The sequence below is a fragment of the Chaetura pelagica genome, unplaced genomic scaffold (assembly GCF_000747805.2).
Source record: "Chaetura pelagica isolate M959 unplaced genomic scaffold, ChaPel_1.0 scaffold105, whole genome shotgun sequence".
NCBI classification, from domain to species: Eukaryota; Metazoa; Chordata; class Aves; order Apodiformes; family Apodidae; genus Chaetura; species Chaetura pelagica.
In genome coordinates, this window is record NW_009953393.1 from 1,736,897 (window position 1) to 1,762,908 (window position 26,012).

At 38.4% G+C, this 26,012-nt stretch overlaps 1 protein-coding gene across 3 annotated transcripts in view; it reads left to right on the forward strand.

Moving 5' to 3' along the window:
• TRPC4 (transient receptor potential cation channel, subfamily C, member 4) overlaps positions 1-24,717 on the forward strand; it is an 85,987-nt gene extending 61,270 nt beyond the window's left edge. For 2 of the 3 annotated variants that reach the window (XM_009998326.1, XM_009998327.1), the window contains 7 exons: positions 480-619; positions 9,285-9,598; positions 11,823-12,018; positions 13,639-13,833; positions 20,600-20,641; positions 22,450-22,539; positions 23,822-24,717. In XM_009998326.1, the coding sequence (XP_009996628.1) occupies positions 480-619; positions 9,285-9,598; positions 11,823-12,018; positions 13,639-13,833; positions 20,600-20,641; positions 22,450-22,539; positions 23,822-24,538 (1,694 nt within the window). In that variant the 3' untranslated portion in view covers positions 24,539-24,717. Of the gene's footprint in view, positions 1-479; positions 620-9,284; positions 9,599-11,822; positions 12,019-13,638; positions 13,845-16,461; positions 16,466-20,599; positions 20,642-22,449; positions 22,540-23,821 lie in introns of all 3 variants that reach the window. The other variant, XM_009998325.1, reaches the window with a different exon arrangement.
• The last annotated feature ends 1,295 nt before the right edge of the window (positions 24,718-26,012 follow it).

A 26,012-nucleotide genomic window follows, 5' to 3' on the forward strand; every position in this document is an offset into this window, starting at 1 on the left:
CTGGAGACATTGCTCTTACCTATGGAAAAGGGAGACTTCTATTCAGCACTGACAACAATATTAAAAAATATCTTCCGTATTGTGTGGATTCCAATTTAAATCAATTAATGTATTGGACAGACTCCTGCAGTCATATATTTTCCAATTTGAATTATATTTCAGAACTGGCAGTTGTGACTGGTTTTAAGACCCCTTTTTATGCTCATTAGGATAAGATGGGAAAAGAGATTGAAGAAAGCGAAAGAAATTCCCCTTGTATAAGCAGATTATTTTGTTTGTTTGTTTGTTTTGCCTGACAAATTAATTCTGGAAACATTAATGGGAAAATAAAATTTCACCCAACAGATGTGTAATTCAGAGCAGTTACCTACCTTCCCTTTGTAACTTAAGCAAGGAGAACCAATCCATTGTGAGATAAGTGAATAATCATAGCCTTTTTATTTAATATTCATACTTAATGAATTATCTTCTATTTACAGGTTTTATCTGGGGCGAAATTAAACAGATGTGGGATGGTGGACTGCAGGACTACATTCATGATTGGTGGAACCTCATGGATTTTGTAATGAACTCCTTGTACTTAGCAACAATCTCTTTGAAAATTGTTGCATTTTCAAAGGTAAACTTAAAAAAAAAACCAAACAGCAAAATATTTAAGATAAATTAAATTAGACTTCTTCAAAGTTTCTTATGTATTTGAAGTTCTTGGGCTTAGCAATGCAAGATTAGTATGATGTGCTCATTGAATTTTCTGCAGTTATGGCAAAAAGCCAGACCAGGATAAGAGCAAACAAAGCATTGTGATTTATATTTTTTCTTATTGGCCCAGGCAATCTTCTGTTATTTACTCCTGAATGCTTATACTGTCATTTTCTTGAAAAAAAAGGGAAATCACTGGTAATATTTGAGAATGTTTGCAAAAAATATGTTTTGTGTTAGTCTTTGCCTATTTTTTTCAGTGAGAAATTATTGCCTCTAAGACAATGTTACACACCATGCAAAACTTCCAGACAGGCCTACAAGAAAAGTATTTCCATTAAGTGAAAAAAAATAATAAACAAAACAAACAACCCCAAAATAAAGAGCATGTTGCACTTAAGGTGCAACATGAAAAAGTAAAGCTGAAGGGGATAAAATGGTCACTACAGACTGGGTACGTTAATTTTCTCATCCTTTTCATGGATTTTTTATTAATAGTTTTATAGTCCCACTGTTTTAAGTATCTTCCAGCAAAACATGCCTTCTTTCCAAAGCCATGGAACATGGTGCATTTTGTATGTGTTTAACATGAATCTATAATATGATAGAAATTCCTCCTAAAATGAAATTTTCATTTAAAATGGTCTCAAATGCAAGGAAACCATGTCTGAATGGAAATGAAAGCATTTCTTAGCATCTGTCATGGATCTCTCATCACATCTGGGTAAAGATAACAAGCCCATTTTTACTGGCCACTGTGATCAGCATTGTATTCCTGTTGTTTCAAGTTCCCTACCACCAACTACCCTGTATGCATTGAAGAAATTCTCTCCTCTGCCAAGTTCCTTTCAGCTGGGAAAAGGAGACAGCCATCAAGCAGCTGGGTGCAGCTCCCTGGCCTCAAAAAGCAGCTGTTCCCGCTTGCAGCCCTGCCATAAGTATAGAGGAACATGGGAACCTCTAATTCATATAATCTTATTTCTATTCACAAGGCTTTGCTTGTCTGCCAACTGGGGGCAGGGATGTGCAAAGACCTGTGATCTGGTGACACACCAGCCTCCTCCTATGACAGAAGTTTTCCAGCAAGACAGCTCTCTGGCTGCAAACCTTTGGAAGTCTTTTCACTCAAAGAAATGTGGAGTTGTTGCCCAAAAGAGCAAGATACTAGGATGTGTGAGTGGAGCTGTCATTTAAAGCTGATTAAATGTCTTTTTACACACAAGGATTTTTTATCATAAGGTGACTGGAAAATAAATAGTCATTTCACTGACCATGTAACAAAATGAGCAGTTCATTGAGAATGCATTTCCAAAGCATTGGGAATGACCAGTTATTCCCTTTATAATCATACTGATTAAAAGACATTATAATCCTTTCATTTCCCAGACAGCTTCTGCTCACAGTAATCAGACTCCAAGGTGACTGTGTCTGGGATAATGTGCATTCATTATTATCTAAATCAGTGCTTGCATGCCACTCATAATCAACAAAGTGCCAAAGCACTGTATTTGGTTCTTTGGTGATACTTTTTTTACTGCTTATGCAACATTGCACCCAAACACCTACTGTTGCTTAAAAGAACCTCTGTTGTGGTGGGCAATTCAAAGATATGGTCATACAATGAACAGAGTAATGCACGTGTAACTTAATACCAAGCCACACTACCCTCAAATACCTACAACAGTTCTCCACCTTTAGGCCAGATGAGACTGAGAAGATGTGAAATGTAATCACTACATTTTGATGTAAACCTTTTATTTTTATTTCCTAAAATTTAATTTAAAATTTCATTTCCTAAAACTTACAACTTTTCTGCATGTATTGAATCAAATATATAGCCCAGTTTCCTTATATGTTTTTCACCTTATATGAATCAATTCAAGGTACCTAAGAAATCATATTAACTAACTTTCTTGAATAAAATTATATGAGTGCCCTCAATACTCTCCTGGGTGATAAGTGTTTCAAGAGAAGAATGTAGTGTTTATTGCCCATTTGAGGCTCTCTGATTGACACAGGGTTTAAGCACATGGATATTATTTACAGCAGCTAGTGAGATAGTATAGTATACACCAGAGTGTATTTTCAGGGTGAGAGAACCGCTAAGGTTGCTCAAAGTTACCGATTTCACTGTCAGTTTCCAAATAGAATCAGTACTTCTCATATTTTTCAAAGGACTATGCTTTTTGTCTCTGATTGTATATCAACGTGAGGTTTTTTTAAACTATGCAGTATATCCACTGAAAATGCTCTCTCTTCCCTCTAAATAATGTGATTATAAATAGTGCATTCTCACGTGACTGATTTAAAGCAAGACATGCTTTGATGGAGGGTTATAAATATAAGTCCTTGTGCTCTAAGAAAAATTGTTCTTTTTATGTTTTTGAAAGATAATTTATTTTTTACTGATGTGTAAAGTAAGGTGCAATGCCAAGTTATGTAAAGACCCTGCTGGTTACCTGCTGGTAAACTTCAGTATTTGACCTACTGCTGCTTGTTTTCATCTCTGCTAGGGATTGCATGCAAGTCTGTATTATTGATTGTGTGCCTCAGCCACTGACATGAAAAGCTAATAGGGAAACAGGTTCCTATTAAAGGCAAGAACTCTGAAAAGTAACTAAAAATACATTATTTGTCTCCATATTTACCAGCTTAATGATCACTCTGTCAGATCTGCTCTGTTTAGTGGTAAATAAGCCACCAGTTCTGCAGAAGCTAATACCTTCTTCTTCTATGTTTGTATTGTTAAATGCTTTTGATTGATTTTTCACCAGATTTACAGATCAAATGTCCATTTACACAGGAGTATTAAGCCTCCTTCCCCCTGAATAATTATAGACTCAGTTCCTCAAGGAAAATCACTCTTCTAATAAAGTTTTTTTCTAGGCCATTTCCCCTACTCTTCCTACTGCTGCTCTGCAATTCAGCACAACGATTACAAAGATTGGGACATACATTTAAAATAAGAAGAGTTCACATTCATATATGACTTTCAGCAAAGGATTTAAAGTTATTTTCTTGAAGTGGATATTATTTAAACTTTATTTTTTCTATCAGAATCAAGGGGGATACATTTGACCAAGATCCAACAGCCCACTAAGCATTCAGGTAGCCTGACCTATTTGATCTCTCTTCATAATTTCATAAGGTCTGCAGTTCATTACTTTTTTCATCATGGGACAACAGCGACCATTCAGTATTTTTCTCACAGATGGTTCTGATATTAGATTTGCATTTGCATTTATTGGAGTAAGGATCAAGAATTATTATCTGATATTCCCTGGGTGACATTGCACTATCATCATATAGTTGCCTTGAAACTCTACTGTTTATATACTACTCAATTTGTTTTCTGTTCCTCTTAATATTCCATTGATGAGCCAGGTACATTTTGCTCAACCAGTGAGCCAATGATGGGTATTATTTAATCATGTTAAATGACAGTTGGATTTATTACATGTCAAAAGGTTGTGTTTGCATTTGAAGGAGAAACAGAAATTCAGCAGGGTTGCAAAATAATAAAAGACTGGAAAGTATCAACATCATTATTTACAATTAGCTCACCATTGCTATATTTGCCCTTACCATTTTCCATTCCCTAGAAAAATAACCATTTACATGAACAGAAGAAAATTATGAGTGAGAGAACAAATACCTCAGTTCTTAATGTCTTGGGTTGTTTTGTTGTTTGGTGTTGGGATTTTTTGGTTTAGTTTGGTTTGGTGTTTTTTGTATGTTCAGTGTTTCTGGGTTCAATACAACTAGTCTTTTGTCTCTGCTTTCTTTTTCTTTTCGCATGTGTGCTTTTTTTAATCCTGGTTCTTCTTTGATATTTCTAGATTTCAGCATCATATAGTTAGTGGAATCAATAGAGTTTTGTTGTCAGAGTCCTCTTTCTTAAACTCATTATTTTCTTTGTATTATTTGCTGTCTTCTCTCATCTAGTGTATTTCACAGATAATTTCTGAACTTCTCAGGTCTTCACATTTATTACTATATTTCAGTCAATTATTTCCAGTCTCTTAAATCATGTCTCTTCAAAACTAAAGTAAGAGCCCTCACTCTGCTTACAACCATGAGATCTTTGCATTGTATCCACACATACAGGAAGGATTTGGGCCCAAGAAAAGCCGAATCAGTTAAGATGAAATAACAGGGTTGTGCCATTGATTTCCCTTTTACAAATAGGAAGTCATTTGATCTTTTCTTATTTGGATAACAAGTCAATAAAACCCAGGGATGTGTTAATTTGTTAAACTGGCATGTGTTGAAACTGACTGTTTCAACATACCAGTTCTGCATCTCAATGCAGATCATAGATAAAGCCCTTTCTTCTCACCTTTTTTTTTTTTTTTTTCCCCTATTCATTTAACTTCCTTGGAACCTGCTACTACTTGCCTTTGTCTAAAATGTCTGCAGTTGGATGCTTTTTATTCTTTACCAAAACTTAATATCTGCCTAGTTTAAAATATTTTTTCATTAATATATTTTACTTTATTCCCCCCAACACACCTTGTGTACTCTTTGCTAATCTGAGTATCTACTGCACTGTTCAGCACCTCATTTTTGCTTGTACCAACAATTGTTCCTAGTCATTTATCAGGTGCAAGTTTGCACATATCAGGGATGTAAAGTGTAATCAGAATTCATAGTAACATACTGTATAATATTACTCAAAGAAAGACATTATAGAAATCATGCAGAGGAGTTCTGAACTCTCTTTTTTCAATAAATGCTGCATTTTTTTTCTTCTTTGTTTTCTTCTCATTTTTACATCTTAGCTGGTGTCTCTGATGACTCAGTTCTGTTTTCTGCTGCCTGTTTGTTCATCACCAGTCTTGAAGCAATCAGAATTGGACAGAGGGGTAACAGTGAATGAGGCAGAACAGCATCTCTCTTGGAGCTACTATGTCAAATGCAGTGGACTTGTTTTTACAGCATGATCACTGGGGGAAAGCAAAGTCTTATGCAGACAGTACTGACCTATGATTCCAGCAGGTCTGGATTTCCTGCTCTATAAACAACTATCACTGGTGGTTGAAATGTAAGGCTGAGTAGTACCCTTCAATGGGCTTCTGTGCTCCACTTATGCAATTCTCATCCCCAAAACCCACATAACCATAGCACAGATGCTATGCCTGCTTGTATATAAATAAATAAAACTGTTCCAGGGACTGCTGTCAGGCACTGGAATCATCTCACCTGTGCCACCTGTTGGTTAGACAAAGCCCAGTCCTGAGCTAACTCGCTCTGTCTAAATCAATGCCCACTTCCCATCCACAATTTGAATAATGGAATCACAGAATCATGGAATTATTTGCGTTGGAAGGTACCTTTAAAGGTCATCCAATGCCCTCTGCAGTGAGCAGACATCTTCAACTAGATCAGGTTGCTCAGAGCCCTGTCTAACCTGACCTTGAATGTTTACAGGGATGGGGAACCATCACCTCTCTTGGCAACCCATTCCAGTGTTTTAACACCCTCAATGTAAAGAAATTCATTCCTTTTATCTAGTCCGAATCTACTTTCTTTCATTTTAAAACCCTTATCCCTTGTCTTATCACAACAGGCACTGCTAAAAAGTTTGTCTCCATCTTTCTTATAAGCCCCTTTTAAGTACTGGAAGGCTGCTATAAAGTCTCCCTGGAGCTTACTCTCCTCTTAACTCTCTCAACCTTTCCTCATAGAAAAGAAGCCCAGTCCTATGATCATCTTTGTGGCCCTCCTTTGGACATGCACCATAAGTCCGTGTATTTCCTGTCTTGAGGACTCAAGAGCTGAACACAGGTCTCCCTAGAGCGGAGTAGGTTGGCAGAATTACTTCCCTCAACCTGCATTTGCCATTTTTGGACCTCAGCAGGCTCACATGGGCCTACTTCTTGAGCTTGTTTAGGTCCTTCTGGATGGCATTCTGTCCCTCAAGCATATCAGCCACACCAGTCAGCTTAGTGTTGTCTACAAACTTACTGAGATTGCTCTTGATCCCACTGTTCATGTCCCTGATGCATATATTAAGCAGCATTGGTCCCCAGTACTGACTCCTGAGGGACACACAGAATCTAGCTGGAGGTCTGTGACTAGTGGAGTCCCTCAGAGGTCAGTACTGGGACTGGTATTATTCAATATTTTCATCAACAACCTGGATGAGGGAACAGAGTGTGCCCTCAGCAAGTTTGCTGATGACACTAAACTGGGAGGAGTGGCTGACACACCAGAAGGCTGTGCTGCCATTCAGCGAGACCTGGACAGGCTGGACAATTGGGTGGGGAGAAACTTGATGAAATTCAACAAGGGTAAGTGTAGAGTCTTGCATCTGGGGAAGAACAACCCCATGTACCAGTACAGGTTGGGGACTGACCTGCTGGAGAGCACTGTAGGTGAAAGGGACCTGGGGGTCCTGGTGGAGAGGAGGATGACCATGAACCAGCAATGTGCCCTTGTAGTCAAGAATGCCAGTGGCATCCTGGGGTGCATTAGAAAGGGTGTGGTTAGTAGGTCAAGAGAGGTTCTCCTCCCCCTCTATTCTGCATTGGTGAGGCCGCATCTGGAATATTGCGCCCAGTTCTAGGCCCCTCAGTTCAAGAAGGACAGGGAACTGCTTGAAAGAGTCCAGTGCAGAGCTACAAAGATGAAGGGAGTGGAACATCTCCCTTATGAAGAAAAGCTGAGGGAGCTGGGTCTCTTTAGCTTGGAGAAGAGGAGACTGGGGGGCAACCTCATCAGTGTTTACCAATGTGTTAAGGGTGAGTGTCTGGTGGACGGAGCCAAGCTTTTTTCAGTGATGACCAGTGATAGGAGAAGGGGCAGTGGATGCAAACTGGAGAATAGGAAGTTCCATGTGAATATCAGAAAAAAACTTCTTTCCTGTGAGAGTGACAGAACCCTGGAACAGGCTGCCCAGAGAGGCTGTGGAGTCTCCTTCACTGGAGACATTCCAAACCTGCCTGGACACGTTCCTGTGTGATGTGGTCTAGGTGACCCTTCTCTGACAGGGGGGTTGGACTAGGTGATCTTTTGAGGTTCCTTCCAACCCTTAAGATTCTGTGATTCTGTGGCACCACTCATCTCTGATCTCCACACAGATGTCAAGCCATTGACCACTTCTCTAGATGCAACCATCCAGCCAATTCCTTATCTGTGGAATAATCCATCCAACAAATCTGTCTGTACCCCTCTAATTAGAAAGAAGGATGTTTTGGGGACAGTGTCAAAGGCCTTTCAGAAGTCCAGATAGATTATATCAGTAGCTCTTTCCTTGACCACTGATACAGCCATTCAATCATAGAAGGGCACCAGGCTGATCAGGGAAGACTTGCCCTTGGTTAAGCCATGCTGGCTGTCTCTAATCACCTCCTTGTCCTCCATGTGCCTTAGCATGTCTTCTAGAAGGATCTATTCCATGATATTCCCAGGCACAGAGGTGAGGCTGTCAGGTCTGTGGTTCCCAGAGTCCTCCTTTCTACGCTTTTTAAAAATGGGCACAATATTTCCCTTTCCCAGTCACCAGGGACTTCACTTAACTTCCATAGCTTTTCAAATATCATGGACAGTGGCTTGGCAACTACATCAGCCAGTTCCTTCAGGACACTGGGATGCATCTTGTCAGGTCCCATAGACTTACATATGTTCAGGTGACCTTGAGAGTAGTCACCTTCTCTGGAGGACGAAAATCATGCAGAAATGTTGTGATGTCTGGCTATCTTGTTACATCTGGCCCCAGTGACATGGAAGAGTCCCTTTCCTTACTATTGAGGGCACACTCAGCAGTTCTGAAGGGTGCATCTGGGTGGCCTAGAGTAGGTAAATACAGACTTCACCACAGTCCATTTTGAAATCTGCTTTGTATTGTGTTATCCCATGGTCAGAGTGCTTCATAACATAGATTCTGTCCTCTGATATGTTCTGTAAAACAAATTAATGAGACCAAATAAATAAAAATGAGTCTACTACAGTAGTTAAGCTTCAGTTCAAAGTAACATCTTAGTTTTCAAAAATTTTTTGGTAGAGGTGGAACAGTAAAGAGCTGCGGTTCTAGGGACCAGACTTTTTGATAACGAGACACACAAGCAGTTTGCCATGGTTCATTAGTAAAGAGCTTTTCATCATTGGTTCAATGTTAGTGATTAAGTGATATACGTATGCCTTGATTAAATGTTTTCTTCCAGCTTGACAAAGTTCTTGCAAGTTTCTATCATCATATCTGCACTGTTCTCCAAAGAGCTACTTTGTCTGATTTTACAGCTAAAAGTTTCTATAATTTGAAAGCCAAGGTGTTAAAAATCTGTTTCTTTTACTCTCAGAGTCAGTAGACTTGGTTTTGTTACTGTGAGGTTTATAACCAAATTCAAAACACAGGCAAAAAAACTCCTAGAAAGCACAGACCATCCTGCAGATAAAAATGAAGGACAAGTACATGAGTACATTTTGTTTTGCTATAATAAAAAACTCTCCCAAAGACATGTTGCTTTCCAGAAGGTGTTTGGTTTTATTGTGCTATCTGCAATTGAATCTAGCAGCTTAGAAAGAAACTGAGATACTTGATGAAGTAAACTAGGAGTAATTTCTTCCTTTCTGCTTGTTTTCAGTACAGCGGGTTAGTTCCACGGGAGAGCTGGGACATGTGGCATCCAACCCTGGTGGCTGAGGCCCTGTTTGCAATTGCAAACATCTTCAGCTCCCTACGCTTGATCTCATTATTCACTGCAAATTCTCACCTGGGACCTCTGCAGATATCTCTAGGAAGAATGTTGCTGGACATTTTGAAGTTTCTCTTCATATACTGCCTTGTGTTGCTGGCTTTTGCAAATGGATTGAACCAGCTGTACTTCTACTATGAGACGAATGAACCCGGCAACTGCAAAGGAATACGATGTGAAAAACAGAATAATGCATTTTCAACGTAAGTGGCTGATCTATTTCTACCCTTTCCCTCTGCCCCCATGATTTAAATCACTTAGATGTTGCTTATAGAAGAGAAGCTGTTTTCTATTGATATGACAGTGGTGTCCTGACAGACACACAGACAACACGAAGCTGCCCTACTAAAAAAAAAATTAAAATATTAACATTGCATCGCTCTTCAATAATGTTAATCCGATACCACAATCGAGTCTGTACAAGTCAAAATATCTCAAAAGATAAAAAGATAAAATAAAAAGGAGGGACAGATAATATGAGATTAGAAAGTACATATTTAGAATTAAGGGAAAAAAAGCTACCAGATCAGAGCTTGCTCATCCAGGCAGCCTTCGTTCTGAATTTCTTCCTTGTCTACTTCTGGGTCTTAAATATGTTTCATGTTCTAAAACATGAAGATTCCTTGTAAATGAGGCGGGAAAGAAAACAGTCAGTCTAGGATTCTACTGACCCTGAGTCTACTCCACAAAGTCAAATACTGCATTATAATTTCTGTTTTAATGTTTCTTTTTATTCAATTGAAAAGACAATTTTATTTCACTCTGTTTTGTAGTTCATCTATGATATGAAAACACACCCAAATTAATACTAATTTTCTCATCTTTCAACTCCCTGAATCAAAATCCTACATAAATACCTGTTCCCTTTTACCTTCTATGAATCACATCTAGGCTGTTTTTAAAATATATTGATTACCAATGGTTTCTTTCTCAAAGTAAATAATTTTATAAAAATAACACATTTATATCATCTTAATGAAGTAACTTTGCTCAGGCACAGCATATTTATCTTCTATATTGTGCAGGTCTAAACTTTTTGTGATCTGAACAGAAATGCACAAGCAAATTTTTTAGAGCTGAACATCAAGGAAAGCAATATTATTCATCTGGGAAATAGTGAGGATGTCTGACACTAGCGTTAAGAGGTTGGCGTCAAGGCAAATCGCTTTGCCTTATGAACCTTTTCTGCTACCAGGGGAGAAGAACAGTTGCTCCATTTGTGCTCGGACATGTGTAAAATCATAGAAGACACTTCAGAGCAGCACTTTCCACTCCTATATGCTGTGCTATAGTAGCAGAGACACAGGACCTAAAGATTCTAGAAATGAAAGCACAATGCCCTCTCAGGTGTCTCTGTAGGACAGCACTGTACTGGGTTTCATGACTAGTTATATTTCACAGATGATACCACATAGTGGGAAGGCAGTGGAAGGGTTAAGTTCTGCCCAGTTCTGGACACTGGGTCCCATCGTGCAGGACAGCCCAGGGTGGTACAAGTCCCTGCAGTTCAGCAGCCTCCTGGCTCTGGGTGGCTGGGGACAGGACACATCCTGTCCCTGTAACCTGCTTCTGGTGTCGGGGTGAAGGAGCAGGAAAGAGGCCATGGGAAAAACTCACTGCAATTAATCTCAAGATATGGGACCAGACAAGCAGAAAATTGTGCTCCAAACTTTTCATGAGCAATTGGGCTAACCAGGGCCCATGTTTATGACACTGTAATGTAGCTGACCATTGTACACAAATGAAATTACATCAAGCTCTCTAGTAGCAGAGGATTTTTTAAAAGTTGGTTATTGTTATTTAGCTTCTTCACTGTTGTCACAGGCTTCTCTAAGGGAATATCATATCATTTAGTAACAAAAGCATGTTTCATTTGGGAGCAGAATTTTTGTCTTTCTAATGTCTCAGTTCTTTGCAAAGCAAAACATATGCTAGTGATAATAAAGTCTTTATAATTATACAACTCCTTTCATCTCAGTGGCTCTCAACACAAACTAGAGATTACATAAACTGAAAACACCAAGTAGGTATGAACATACCATGATTGTTTCAACATGTTGGTGAAACACAACCATTTAATTACTTTTGGATCCTTGTTGCACCCTCTACAATCAAAGCAAAGGGTCAAAATACTTCAAAGGCAGGTGTCCAAATATGATTTCTAAAACTATATTTATTCCTTGGAACTTTGTACAAAGTCAGCATTTTACTTACAGATTTTTTTAAATATTCATTATTGTATATCTAGATGCTGATTAAGCCATTTTTTTCCGTAGAAAGATATTCCATTTATATTGCCTATATCGTGATAAGTATCACTCATCTCAACCAAGTCAAGGACTTTTGTGTGTTAGGGGAGAAAATGAGCAAACTGAAAAGTACATGTATTGTTATTATACAGCTGTTCCTTTTGATTTTGTTTTTCAGACTATTTGAAACACTGCAGTCATTATTCTGGTCTATATTTGGACTGATCAATCTCTATGTGACCAACGTGAAAGCAAGGCATGAATTTACTGAATTTGTTGGGGCCACCATGTTTGGTACTTATAATGTAATCTCTCTGGTTGTTCTACTCAACATGCTAATAGCCATGATGAATAATTCTTATCAACTTATTGCTGTAAGTGGTTCCTTAGATCATTTATAACATACACCTTCTCTCTGTTCCTACATTCGTTTTTCTGGCAGTAAATCTTTTTTTACAGACAGGATGTTGGGACAAATGCCTTAATTTGTCCTAATTATTTTGCATTGTTCTGGAAGGACATAGAAACTAGACCCCAGCTGGGTTGGGCAGAGGGGAATTTCCCAGCTCTGAATGGAGAAGAGGTAGCCCTGCTACAGAAGTCAGCTCGTGGGTTGAGGAGGGTGTTCTGAAGTTGCTGGCAAGTAACATGGGATACATTCCTTCCTGGGCTGCACTATGCAAGACTTCTGAGAAAGAGATTCTGCCAAAGATGGTTCTGACATTATTTTTATTGATTGTATTTAATAATCTTTAAAAGGCTGTCATTTGGGATTTTTATCTAGTGTGAATATACAGTTAAGAGAAATTGGATGCCTGTGTTTCATGGACAATTTTGCACCCATTAGCAATTCAAACAAAAGGTCATGACTTCTCATTTAGCAGAATTTTGTTTTCTCCTTTCATTAAAACTGTCTATTCTTTTCAGAGCTGTTGGCTTGCCTTTATTTCTCAGCTGTCTGTTAAGGAGACTAATGAAAATAAACACTGTTTCATATGATAATTCAAATATAATTCAGAACGAAAACAGATAAAACAAATCTTCACCGTCAACATTTTTGAATGTGTGTTTTTCTAATCTGGAAATCACGAGTTTTTTCCAGAAAAGAAATACTGACAACAGGTGTTTATATAATGCTGGTTGGCAAAGTCCAGTACACAATATCACCACATACTAGCATTGATCAAGACTCAAACTGCAGGCAGAATACTTTTCCTACTACAACTTCTAGATTACTGGCTAATATCTGGCTAAATAATTACATTAAAATATCTATCTAAATATAACAGGCTGGGGCTAGACCTGTTGTTTAAGTTCTTGGCTATTGTATTTGTTGTCCAAATGTAAAATTATGCAATATTACATATAAAAAAAAAAAATTAACAATAAGAAAAAAAACAATAAACACACACAAAAAACCTAAACCAAAACAAAACAAAACCAAAACATAAGCCACAAGCTATTCCAAATATATAATTCTGAAGTAGAAGGAAAAAAACATAGTCAACTCAAACATTTTCAGTAACTTCAAGATTTATTGGATAACTGTTTGTGAATTTCTTGGGCTGGTAATCACTACCAGAGTGCATGAGACTTCCTGACCTGTTGAAGCTGCCACACAGCAGAGCAATTACAGTGATCTATGAGGAATAATTATGAGATTCTATTATAACAAAATATCTCTTCCAGAAATCTAGTATTTTTATGTTTGTAATTACACTTTGTTGTTGGAGAGAGTTTAATTATTTAAAAGCCTGTAGCAAGGAAAGAAAGCTTGAAAGTGGATATATAAGGTACATATCTAACATCTCTTTACAGAGCTAAAGTACCTTAGCTTTGCTTTAAGACCTTCTGTCAAAAGAATATTATAGTATTTTAACCAGAAAATTCATTAGTATTCCAGGGTTGTTTTAGTTTTAGTTTTTCAGATTCCTGTAGAGGTTTGTTTCACCTCCTTATTACATCAACATTTGATGATGTGTTCTCACTTGCAGGATCACGCAGACATTGAGTGGAAGTTTGCTCGAACAAAGCTCTGGATGAGTTACTTTGAAGAAGGAGGAACTCTGCCCACTCCTTTCAATGTCATACCAAGCCCAAAGTCTCTGTGGTATCTGATCAAATGGTTATGGAGACACATCTGTAAGAAAAAAATTAGAAGAAAGCCTGAAAGTTTTGGAACAATAGGGGTAAGCCCTCTGTTTTTTTCTATCTGTGGTCCTCCTCTTTGCTATATAGATGAGTATTTCTCAGCCTTACAGAGAATCCAAATTGTCAAATAATGTGCATTTGAGTAAGAGAATAGTTCTAGCAGACAATGTTTATTTTTTACATTCATGTAAATGCATTTGACTGAAGAGAAACCATCATAGCAGTCCTGTGCAATGACGATATGAATCATGACTTGTCTCATTTATAGATAATGCAATGAAGATTGAAAGCAATATAAATATGAGAGATGAAATGTGTAGACTTGTCTACCAATCCCAGGGATCTGGTTAATGATCTGTAGCTCAAGTGTCACAGTTCAAGTATCATTGACATATCATGTAACACACATTAGTGTATAAAATATTCATAATGGGATATTCTCCTTTTCTCTGTCTCTCTCCCTCTATGTAACAAAATGTGTTTACCTTAAACGCATTCATGCCAAAAGCTGTGCCCATTAAAGAAAACATTTTAAAGGTAACAGCATTGTTTCAGAATTGATTAGTTGAGTTTACAGGTAGAGTTCTCAAATAACTCAGCCACAGACTTTCTCTGATAGCTGCACTGTGCAATGTAGATTTGGATTTGACCCTCATAGCCTTATCCAGTTAAGATACCTGGGTCAGCAGTGCAGCTTCTCTATATTGTCAGAGCAAATATCCAGGCAACAACCTAACCCACCAGCAATTAAATCTCTCTCTCTGTATTTCCCATAGCAAGCAAGTCAGTACCTCAGTAATTAGGCTGCATTTAGCCAACTCCAACATAAATAAAAGTGTGTAGGTACGATGTGGATAATGGCACCTTTTCTATACCATAGGGATTTGATGGATATAAATGTCTTCAAGTTTGTAAGGAACTCAGATAGCAAAGCACTAAGAGAGATTATGAGAGTGTCATGTGTGGGTAAGGGCAAGAAGAAGGTTACAGTCCTGCTGTTGACACTGATAGCAAAATGTCCATTCATTTCAAAGAAGCTGGGGGTATGATACAATTATTTGCTGGACCATTATTTTATCACCTCTGTATTTCTTTGTATAATCTTTGCATTTCTTCCCAGTATCTTGTGAAGTAAGGGTAAGGATAGGCTTTTCCTACATAACCTCCCATCATATACTGGCATTCAGTTTTATTGCCAGATATACTTGCAGGAACAAGTTCACAGGGATGTATAGATACTTGATAAAGAGGAAAAGTGACATTTTAAAATAATTCACATGTCCTAAGCTGATTCTGTCCTCTTTGTGGAAAGCCTCTAATCAGGCTTCCTGCAATATCCTCATCTTGTTGCCCAGGATCTACACTATGAAAGGAAAATATGCTTCACTTAGCTGTCATACTTGTAGATAGGAAAGAAACATCCAGAAAAGGAAGCTTATAAGCATGAGGATGACATTGAAACACAGCAGTGATAGACTGCAAGAAAGAAACAGTGAAACATTGCCCTCTGGTTTTGAAAAACTTCTGCATGGGCAGGGACACCTTCCACTAGACCAGGTTGCTCAAAGCCCCATCCAACTTGGCCTTGAACACTTCCAGGGAGGGTGCACCCACAGCTCCTCTCAGCAAACTGTTCCAGTGTCTCACCACCCCCACACTAAAGAATTTCTTCCTAACATCTAATCTAAATCTACCCTCCTTCAGCTTAAAACCACTAGCCCTAGTCCTATGACTACACACTCTCGTAAAAAGTACCTCCCCAGCTTTCCTGTAGGCCTCCTTCAGGTGTTGGAATGCTACTATGAGATCTCCTCAGAGCCTTCTCTTCCCCAGGCTGAACAGCCCCAACTAGTTCAGCCTCTGGTCATCTTTGTGGCCCTCCTCTGGATATGCTCCAAGAGCTCTATATCCTTCCTCTATTGAGAGCTCCAGAAGTGAACATGGTATTCCAGGTGGAGTCTCATGAGTACAGAGTAGAGGGGCAGAATAATCACCTCCCTTGACCTGCTGACCACTCTTCTTTTGATGGAGCCCAGGATGTGGCTGGCCCTCTGGTCTGCAAGTGCACATTGCCAGCTCATGTTGAGTTTTTCATTGACCAGCACCCCTAGGCCCTTCTCCTTAAGACTGTTCTCAATCCATTCTCCACCCAACCTGGATTTGTGCTTGGGATTGCCCCAGCCCAGGTGCAGGACCTTGTACTTGGCCTTGTTGAACTTCATGAGGTTGGCATTGGCCCTGTCAAGGTCCCTCTGTGTGGTGTCCCTTCACTCTAGCATGTCAATCACAACACACAGCTTGGTATCATCAGCAGACTTGCTGAGGATATGCTTCATCCCACTGTCCATGCCTCTGACAAAGATGTTAAACAGCACCGGGCCAAACACTGACCCCTGAGGAACACCACTTGTCTCCACTTGGACACTGAACCACTGACCACAACTCCCTGGGTGCGACCACCCAGCCAATTCCTTATTCACTGAGTCATCCATCCATCAAATCCATATCCTTCCAGTTCTGAGACCAGGATGTAATGCAGGACAGTGTTGAATGCTTTGCACAAGTCCAAGTAGATGACATCAGTTGCTCTTCCCTTGTCCACCAATGCTGTGAGCTCATCATCAAAGGCCACCAAATTTGTCAGGCAGGATTTGCCTTTGGTGAAGCCATGTTGGTTGCCACCAACAACCTCCACGTTTTCCATGTGCCTTGGTAGAACCTTCGGGAGGATCTGGTCCATGATCTTGCCAAGCATAGAGGTGAGACTGACTGGCCTGTAGTTCCCTGGGCCTTGTTTTCTTCCCTTTTTGAAAATGGGGGTTATGTTTCCCCTGATTCCTTCCCTATCACCAGTATGGGGGGGGGAAAAAAACAACAGAAGACTGAGTTCCAGGCTCATTTTCTAACAGTGACCATATGGATGAATCAATGCTATGCTGTCCATAAGGCGGAACTCGTATTTCAAAACATTTTGTTCTGAAACCTCTAAATGCTAATTTTCCTGATAGGAACTCCAATCAACAGTGACGTACTATGGTGTTTTCCAGTAGAAAAAGCAATACTGTTCTTCCAAAGGCTGAGTCAGTGCTAGAGGATACAAAAGAGACAATAGAAAGAATGCAGCTGGCTTGTTAAAGACAACATCTTTCAAGGATCAAGCATGATCTGCATAAGAAACCTTAGTACCAAAAAAACAGGAATTGTGAGCTGTAAAAAAATATATATATGTACAATTGAAAGTTCATTATATGCAGTTAGAACTCATAAAGAAAGGATTCAGAGTCAGGATAGTTTACAGCAGACATGTTAGTGAAAGGATTTATCTGGCTCATATGAAGAAGAAAAATGTTTGTAGACATAAATATGGCATGGTTGATTGGTAGGACCATCTACAGTGTTGTATAAAGCCATCATGGGAAAAACAGAGTCCATAGGGAAGTGAGGTGCTACTGAGGAGAGCAGATTAATTTGCTTCTCCTTCGATGTCAACTCTGTGGTTCTGCCATCCTTTGTTGTACTTAGACATCTGAAACACTGGGTGGTAGAATCAAGGGGAGCTTTTTCAAAGCACAGGATTTTTCTCCAAAGCAACATGGTGACCAGCCTTGCTGATGACTGCTGAAGGAAGACCTGGATGCTTACATGTGATTTACTAGTACTTCAGCTCTGTCATTAATCAGCCAGAGATCTATCTTTCAGATTTCAGCACATTTTTATTTTCTGTCATTTTGACATATTCCAGGTATGCAGCATTCCCTTTAGCTATTGTCACAAAATATCTACTACACTTAAAACTCTGAAATAACAGTGTCCTGCTCTTTAATATATATACATACATATATATATGTATATGTATGTGTATCAGTTCTGTTAACTTTGTCAGCTCACCTTTAAAAAAGCCAGATTAGTACTGTAATGCTGTTGATTAGACTGAAGTTTTCTTGACTGCCCATGGCTTTTGGGTGTCTCAAGGATACTTCTTTTGGCCATCTGAAATTGATTGCCATATCAAAACTAGATGTAAGAAAAGAAACCCCAAACCCACTAGAATAAATGGTACTGTTTTCCTCGAATTACATTCCACTTTATGTCTGATCAGTCACCAAAAAGTGTTTTCCTATAATTTTAAGTGTTTCAGAAGATAACTGAAAGGATTGTCAGCAACATCTTCAGTGTTTTTCTCTGGTGCATCTGATTTTTAGACAGAGTTACCTCTTTTCAAGCTACCCAGATGTTTATGCCATTCTTCCAAGCAACCTACATGATAATTCTTAGCATTTTTCAGAGAAAATCTCCTTTTCCTTTCTCCTATTATTTGTTCTCTAAGTGGAAAATTATGCAATTCCTAAGTCATTTTAAGTATTTTGCATTTTCTCTAAAATGTATGTTATTGAAAGTTGAGCAAAGAAGTAACACTTTCCACCTAGAATGGAAATGAGTAATCTGGAGTTTATTGCATAGCTAAGGACCATCTAATGAGGAAAGTTATTTGTCAACACAGATAGGTTCTTCCCTTTTTATGGGACATTTCTATTCTAGATGAGGAATATATCCCATTACTTCAGACAATCGTTACATTTTCTGGACCTTTATCACTAAGCAGTCTAAGTTCAAATACAGACATTACACTAGAATTCCTGCTTTATAAAAGATAGAAGTTTAATAAAGCACTTCAAAAGAAGTAATTTAACATTATCAAATTTGTCATTGCTAAAGAGATTTTACTTCCAATACAAATTACTTGATTTTCAGTTGTGTTTAAGCAAAGACTCATTCTACTTTCAGAAGGAATCAAAAGGCCATGATGAACCGGAACTGAATCTGAACATTTACATAGGAGCTAGAGAGCTAGTGGGAGTTAAAATTTTGATAGGTTATGTGTATGCATATATCCTTGAGTAGAATCTATGTGTCTCTGCATGAAAACACACTATTAAATGCATTCTATTTCAGCTTCTCAATAACATGGATTGAAAGCAGTTGTTAAGTGTGGCAGAACTGTTCTGGACATGTTGCTACACAAATAAATGTGCTTAGATAGTCATCCCAAATTGCACTTTTTGACATTGTGTTGGGTGGAAAAACCACAATCCCTGTTTCAGAGAGTTGCCAAATGAGTTGAAAAAAAAAAAAAAAAAAAAAAAAAAAAAAAAAAAAGATAAACTTGATTTAACTGTTTCTTATGGAATTAAACCTATGGGTTTTGTTTTGGTTTTTTTTCTTGCATTTTTCTGTAAAATAAAGCAGAGCAGAAAGCTACTGCAGAAAGCAGTCTGTGAGACAAGAGTAAGCATTTGTTTTACTTATATGGATTTTTAGCTTTACCTGAACTGAAGTGCCTTTCAATTACACCTTAAAGTGTTTTTCCCTTTACCTGTGAGTCAGATTTATTGTTCAGAGCTCTGTTAATCACCGACTCCCTTAGTGTTCTCTAAGCAGCAAAGAGACATCCCCATCGTGTGGTCAACTGTGAAAAATCAGATTAATCTTTTTCTGAAACCGGCTGAAAACGGATACTGGGAGGGTATCGGCCTTTCCAGGGCTGCCTTGTCCCCTTCAGCCTGGGCGGTGGGCAGGATTTCCTGTCCCTTCACCCTCAAACACAAGGAATTTCTATCCTCTGCTTGGATGATGCATAGATACAGAAACATGATCTGGAAAAATACCGAAGAAAAGATGCTTATGTACAAAGCCCTACTCCACAGTTTCTGTTCAGAGTGATTAGGACATCTTCAATTTCCCCTTTCTATTATTCTTTACCAAGCCCAACCATGCAGCTACTGCATCCCTCAAATTAATTACAAACAAGAAATCCATTCCAAAGTGTAAACTGATGCAGAGTGCAGTGAAAAGGTAAATCATAAATTGCCAATCAGTTTCAAGTAAAATAAAATTTAAAAATACCTTACTGTGCCTGCCTCATTATTCAACTGGGGTCAATTTTAACAAGTCCCTTGGATGTGTTCTGTTTTGTAAAATAACATTAGTGGTCAGAAACAGATGTAAGAACCCCAGTTAAGTCTTTGACCAGTCAAGGATAATTAAGGTAGAGAATAGGGAGATGTGACTCAGTATGCTATTGAGGACAACAGTAATTCAAGGACTAAGTAATTTGGGGCATTTTTTTCCTAGTCTTCTTCTGGACAGTCCTTAGATATAGTAGTATAATATAATGCAACACTTTCTTGAAGCCTGTACTGTGTTTTCCCCCTACTACACTTCTTTTTGCTGTTCCTCTTCAGAGTAACTATCCCTCTTACCCTCCCCCCTTGTCAACACCAAACTCTGCTTCTTTCTTCCATAACCTTCTCTGTGTCCAAGTGTTTTTAACAGGCAACTAAACAGGCAATGTAATTTAATTTTATACTTCAGGTTTTGGTTAGCTGTGTCATAAATGAAACATTAAGAGCCATAACAAGTGTCTTGCAAACAGCACATTTATGTCAAGCTTTTATCAATGTAATGAAATATGCTTCAGTCCTTGGAAATGAGTCACTTCAGATCAGTGACTTTGGAGCTCAGCAAGCAGAGACCTGGCTGCCCCACCACATCCTTGCCAATGCTGGAATAGCGGCACATTGATGATAATGTAGAAAACCCACTTCACCTTCCCAATGACATTTTCCCTTCTGTAAAGCTAATGACAAGCTTTGCTCCAACACTGCCATTTTTCAACCAACTTTGAACCATCTCTCTCAGCTTGCTAGATACCACATACTGCACAGACCTGCTGTTTTGCTCTGCTATAAGTATTTTACTAACAGACAGACATCACTTTTTTTGTTGTTATTTTCTCTTTTTCAGAGGCGTGCAGCTGACAATCTGAGAAGACATCATCAATACCAGGTACAGGCTCACGTTTATTTTGGGGGCAATTATTTTTCTATGCCTCAAAAAGGAATATTCCCTTAAGTCAGGGGAAGAAAAGGCAGAATTTATTGAGAAAACAGACAAAAAAAACCAACCACAAAAACCCTCAACAAAACCACAAAATGAATACTCATTTCATCCTCAGCAAACATGCATATTATTTTTGGTGTTCAAACAATGTTTGAGAAGTAGGGTTGTCAAATCTTGGTTGGTAAAAGGTTACCTACTTAGAGCGATAATATACTAACAAGTATTGGTTGGTAACATGAATTGCCTTTAAAAAAAGCAAACACACAGTCCCACTTCCCTGCTGGGATTCACCAGGATCATATATGCAGCTCACTGACATCCTCCATCAGAACCTGCTCTCCATCTCTCTGCCTCTGGTCCTCCATAAACAATTTCTTCGCCCTTAATAACCCATCTACCTTAATATTGTGTAAGCTATTCTTCTCCATTCTCCTGCTTCAGCCTCGGATTTTTTGAGTTTATTGTAGCAAAAAGAATACTATTCAGATTTATTTTCAAATTGTTTTGTGTGTTAAAAGGGCTGCAAGTTAACCAAGATGTGGGCTGTACACCTGTAGGCTTGGTAATTAATGGATTCCATGCGGGAAATTACTAGGTAAACAATGACTTTTCCAATCTGAAAAATAGACAGCTGTGGAAAGTGCAACAGGGATTATAAAATCATAGGGAAAGTGAATAAAGAGCAGCTGTTTACCATCTATCCTCAAACTGAATACCAGACACATCCTACACTGCATTATTAAGGCTGGAGGCAGCACTTTATGGGAAGTGATTATTCTCCTTCAGCCTACACTTGTAAGACCTGTATATGGAGCACTGTGTCCTGTTTTGGGCCCCTCACTGCAAGAGAGATGTTTTAGCATACTGGAAGGAATCCAGCAAAGGGCCACCAAGGTGGTCAGAGGGCTGACAAAAACAGAAGCTTGTATTTCAGCCAGGAGTAGGTTAAGGGGGATCTAATTGCTGTATTCAATAACCTAGTGGGTAGTTAGAGAGAAGAAGGAGTCAGAATTTGCTTGGAGTTGCACAGCAGAAGAACAGGAGTCAATGGATGCAAGCCATAGGGAAGGAAATTCTGTAAAAAAAATTAAATCATCACAGTGAAGGTGGTAAAGAACTGGAAAAGTTGCTCAGGAAAGCTGCAGCATCTCCACTCTTGGACATATTCATCATTTTACTGGACATGGCCCTGAGCTAGATGAGACAGCATCCACGCATCCCTTCCAACCTGAATAATTTTAGGATTCTTAGAAGTAGAAGGCAACGATGCAAACTATCAGAGATCAGGTTAAAAGTAAACAAACCCTCAAACGGAATCTTATTTCAGCCCTACAATGAAACTTGTTGGCAGAGGATTTGTGGATGCTGGAAGTTTACATGAGTTCAAAACACATAGGAAAACCTGTCACAGCCCATTAAACCTAGAGGTGTCATTTCTGACTCAGAAAGTCTCTGAATATCACATCACAGGAGGCTTGGGAGAATATAACTGGAAATAATATCATACAGTTATGCTAGACTTACACTCAGGAGGCATCAGCAACTGCTCACTGTCATGAAACATAGCTTTGGTGAAGCCAAATACAGCCATTCTCATGATAACTAATATCACTGTTTTCTATTGAAAAGCAGAATGGATTTTCAACCATATTTAAGGTTTATGCATTTTTTGTCATGTTCCTAAAGCACAAAGAAATTCAAGCAGGCCCAGTAACTAATACCGAGAAAGCTGACTCAATATTTTCTATTTTTAGGAAGTTATGAGAAATCTAGTTAAGAGATATGTTGCAGCAATGATAAGAGATGCCAAGACTGAGGAAGGACTCACAGAGGAAAATTTTAAGGTATGTAATAATTTATATGTTTATAGGTATTTTTGTAAGATATTATAATACGACTGTGAAGCATATTTCTCAGACTTCTTTCCCAAACTGAAGTTGTTCAGGTGGCATACAACTTGCTTCCTAGAGCAGTGTCTGTGTCCTGATGAACTGCCCACAGATAGTATGGTATATGGACTCCAGCTAGTCTCCTTTCTTTAGATGGAAAAATAATCAGTTTTATGAGCTAGTTTGAATTGTGCCTGTGTAAGGGGGCACTAAAGTGGGACTAGGAGTGTGTAAAAACATATTTGTTGAAGTGAGATGTGAAGAGTTTCAGCATCTTAGAAAACAGATATTTTTTTTCTGCTGTAGAAAGCTGGTGTGTATTTATTTGTATACAGAACATCTTTTCCATCTTAAAAGGTGGAAGAAATAAATAAGCAGTAAAATATTATAATCCTTTGACACAGATGAAGGAAACAGGGCCATACACAATGCTTACATCCATTACTGTGTGTTTCTAGTGTCAAACATTTTTGTGAATATTGGCACCTCAGACTCCAGGCATTCAAAATTATATTTGTCTGTCACAGCTTACACACTCAGAAGATGTGGCCAGTGCCTGAGCTGGTTGCATCATGGTTGCTTCATTCAGGTCATCTTGAGTGATATCACGTGGCACATGCAGGTAATCAGGTCCAATCAGCATGGGTTTATGAAAAGCAGGTCCTCCTTGACTAATCTGATCTCCTTCTATGACAAGGTGACCTGCTTAGTGGATGAAGGAAAGGCTGTGGATGTGGTCTACCTGGACTTTAGTAAGGCCTTTGACACCATTCTCCTCAGCATTCTCATGGAAAAACTGGCTGTTCATGGCCTGGGTAGTTGTATTCTTCACTGGGTAAAAAACTGGCTGGGAAGTATGCACACCTATTGTGCATGCATGTGTCCCTGGTTGTGTGCAGTAGGGATGATGTTAACAGGTGATCAAAATGGCTGTAGATCTTCAAGTTGTCCATGCACCTTCCTCCACCACTGTCAGTGATTTCCATGAGTAATCTAGGCTAAGGCACATTTTCTCTGAAGCTTCCTCTGATAAAACTGCTGATCATTTTTCTGTCTCACCTAGAAGATGCATTAGACAGAGTCTGCAAACCACCTTGAAAATTCCAGGTATTATCCAGATGGTGAAGTTTATTACTGATCCCTAGAATAACTTTTTCCCCCCTTTTTTTAAATTACAAGAGGAAAAGTCAAATTAGCTTTCATGCTTTGATGTTTCACCTTTCTTCCTAATTTTTAGGAGTTAAAACAAGATATTTCCAGCTTTCGTTTTGAAGTCTTGGGTTTGTTAAAAGGAAGCAAGTTGTCTAGTCTGCAGAATCCAAAGATGAACAAAGACACTGCCTCTCTGTCAGAAAATGAAGAAAATAGTGAGAGTGAAGGAAACATGAAAGCAAAGAAGAAGACCTTCAGCCTTTTTGACATAACAACAATGATTCACCCAAAATCAGCCACTATTGCCTCTGAAGCACACAATGTAAGCAATGGCTCAGCAATGATGGTGTCAGAGTCCACTAAGGAGAAACAAAAGCGTGTCAATTTTGTAACAGACATAAAAAGTTTTGGGTTATTTCACAGACGATCAAAAACAAACTCTGTGGAGCAGAGTACAAATAAAATATACACCGTTTCTGAAGAAGTTTCCCGTCAACAGGCAGAAGAACAGTGTGAGAAAATTACTGAACTGCAAGAGGGAGAGCAGACCATGAACTGTGAATTAAACATTCAAAGTCCTGATGAAAAGTTCACGTTAGCTGAATCAGAAAGTAACGGTGACTCTTCAGATTCGCTGGAAGAGGCAAGTATTTGTGCTTCAGAGACGGAGAAAGTGGAGTTACAGAACTCAGAACCAGCCACACCCCAGGATCAGCTGGACAAGGAGTTTGACATTAGCATTAACTGTGATGGGAAACAGGAAACAATTGAGCAGGGTGATTATGTGATAACAAGGTTGTGATGCTTATAGGAGAAACCATTTACAAATATATATATTTTGCATAGTGCTTGGGGGGGGGGAGAATGTTTTAAGAATTATATTAGCAATGGCTGAATTACACTTTCTAGTATTCAACTGTGGCACATGATCTTGTAACATAGTAGTCAAGAGAAAGATAATATGGGGACCTTCTGTTTTGTAGCCTGCTTTAGCTTTCACAATTTGTTTTACATTTTTTAATAAATGGAAGCATCTTGTATTCTTGTACTGTTGCAATAACCCACAGAAACTTTTTAGCTATCTTTTTCAATTACAAAAAATGCAATTTCTCTCATATGATAGTTGACTCCTATGATAAATATTTTTCTATGCAAATAAAAAGTAGCTTAAGAGACTTGTAAGCCTTCATTTAACTTTGTAGGGTCTTAAAAGATTCTGTGCACCGTAATAATCATAAGCAGCTCCTGTCAGCATAATTCATGTCAAGCTATTAGAATAATTTATTTAAATAACTAAAAACTTGATTTGTTTCAAAAACTTCAGATAATCAAAATATAAAGTATATTATTTTATTTATTGAAGGAATATGAATACCTGTAAATTATTAAAGGTCAGGCTATTTGATTATTTAATTACAGCTTCTCCCTCCCAGCAAGAGGATTATCACCATCCTGATACCATTGTTAGAAATGCATTTGCAGGATTTGAAGACTGTAAAAACATATTTCTTATAGTAAAAGAATTATCTGTGGCTTTCTAAAAGCTGATGACAGCTTACACCCTGGAAATCTGTAATCACATCTACTGCCTCTTCAAACATTTATTTTTCTGAATGTGGACAACCTATGCACTTTAATATTCAACTGCTTATTAGCTTTTGCCTTCACAATACATTCGTATTTGCTTAGAGATATTTCAGGAATAAAAAAAAGAAAAAAAGAAAAAAAGAGTCCCTGAGTACTTGGAAAAATATGGCAATTTGTTGAGAAGTTTTTAAGGTAAGCCTTAAAATAGTTTCTTTGACAGTTTCAGAGTTTGGGGGAACCTAATTGGAGATTTTGTACATTTAAATGTATAAAGAAAACCTAATAGTATTTTTCATAACTGATGAGTGACTTATTGTCTTAGTCAAAACCAGTATTTTTAAAATTAAACAGTCTGTATCTTTTTAAGCAGTGACTGGTGTCCTACATTATTAAAATGTACTTTTACAACTCTCCTAGGAATGATCACCCTTGAACTGTAAGCACCATCCTTCTCTCTTGGAAACGTGAATATTCCACATCAATATGGTCATTTCAGTCTTAACTTCCCTAGTCCTGCCATAATAGATTTTGTTGTTCATATTAGTCCGTATTAAGGAACATCCAGATGCACAGAGTACATTTATGTTCCAGATGGAATGCATCACATGGAACTCCAACCTTGTAGAACCTGACCTAAATCCATGCCATTCTGGATGAAAGCTATTCTGATAATGAACCGAGTTTCGAAA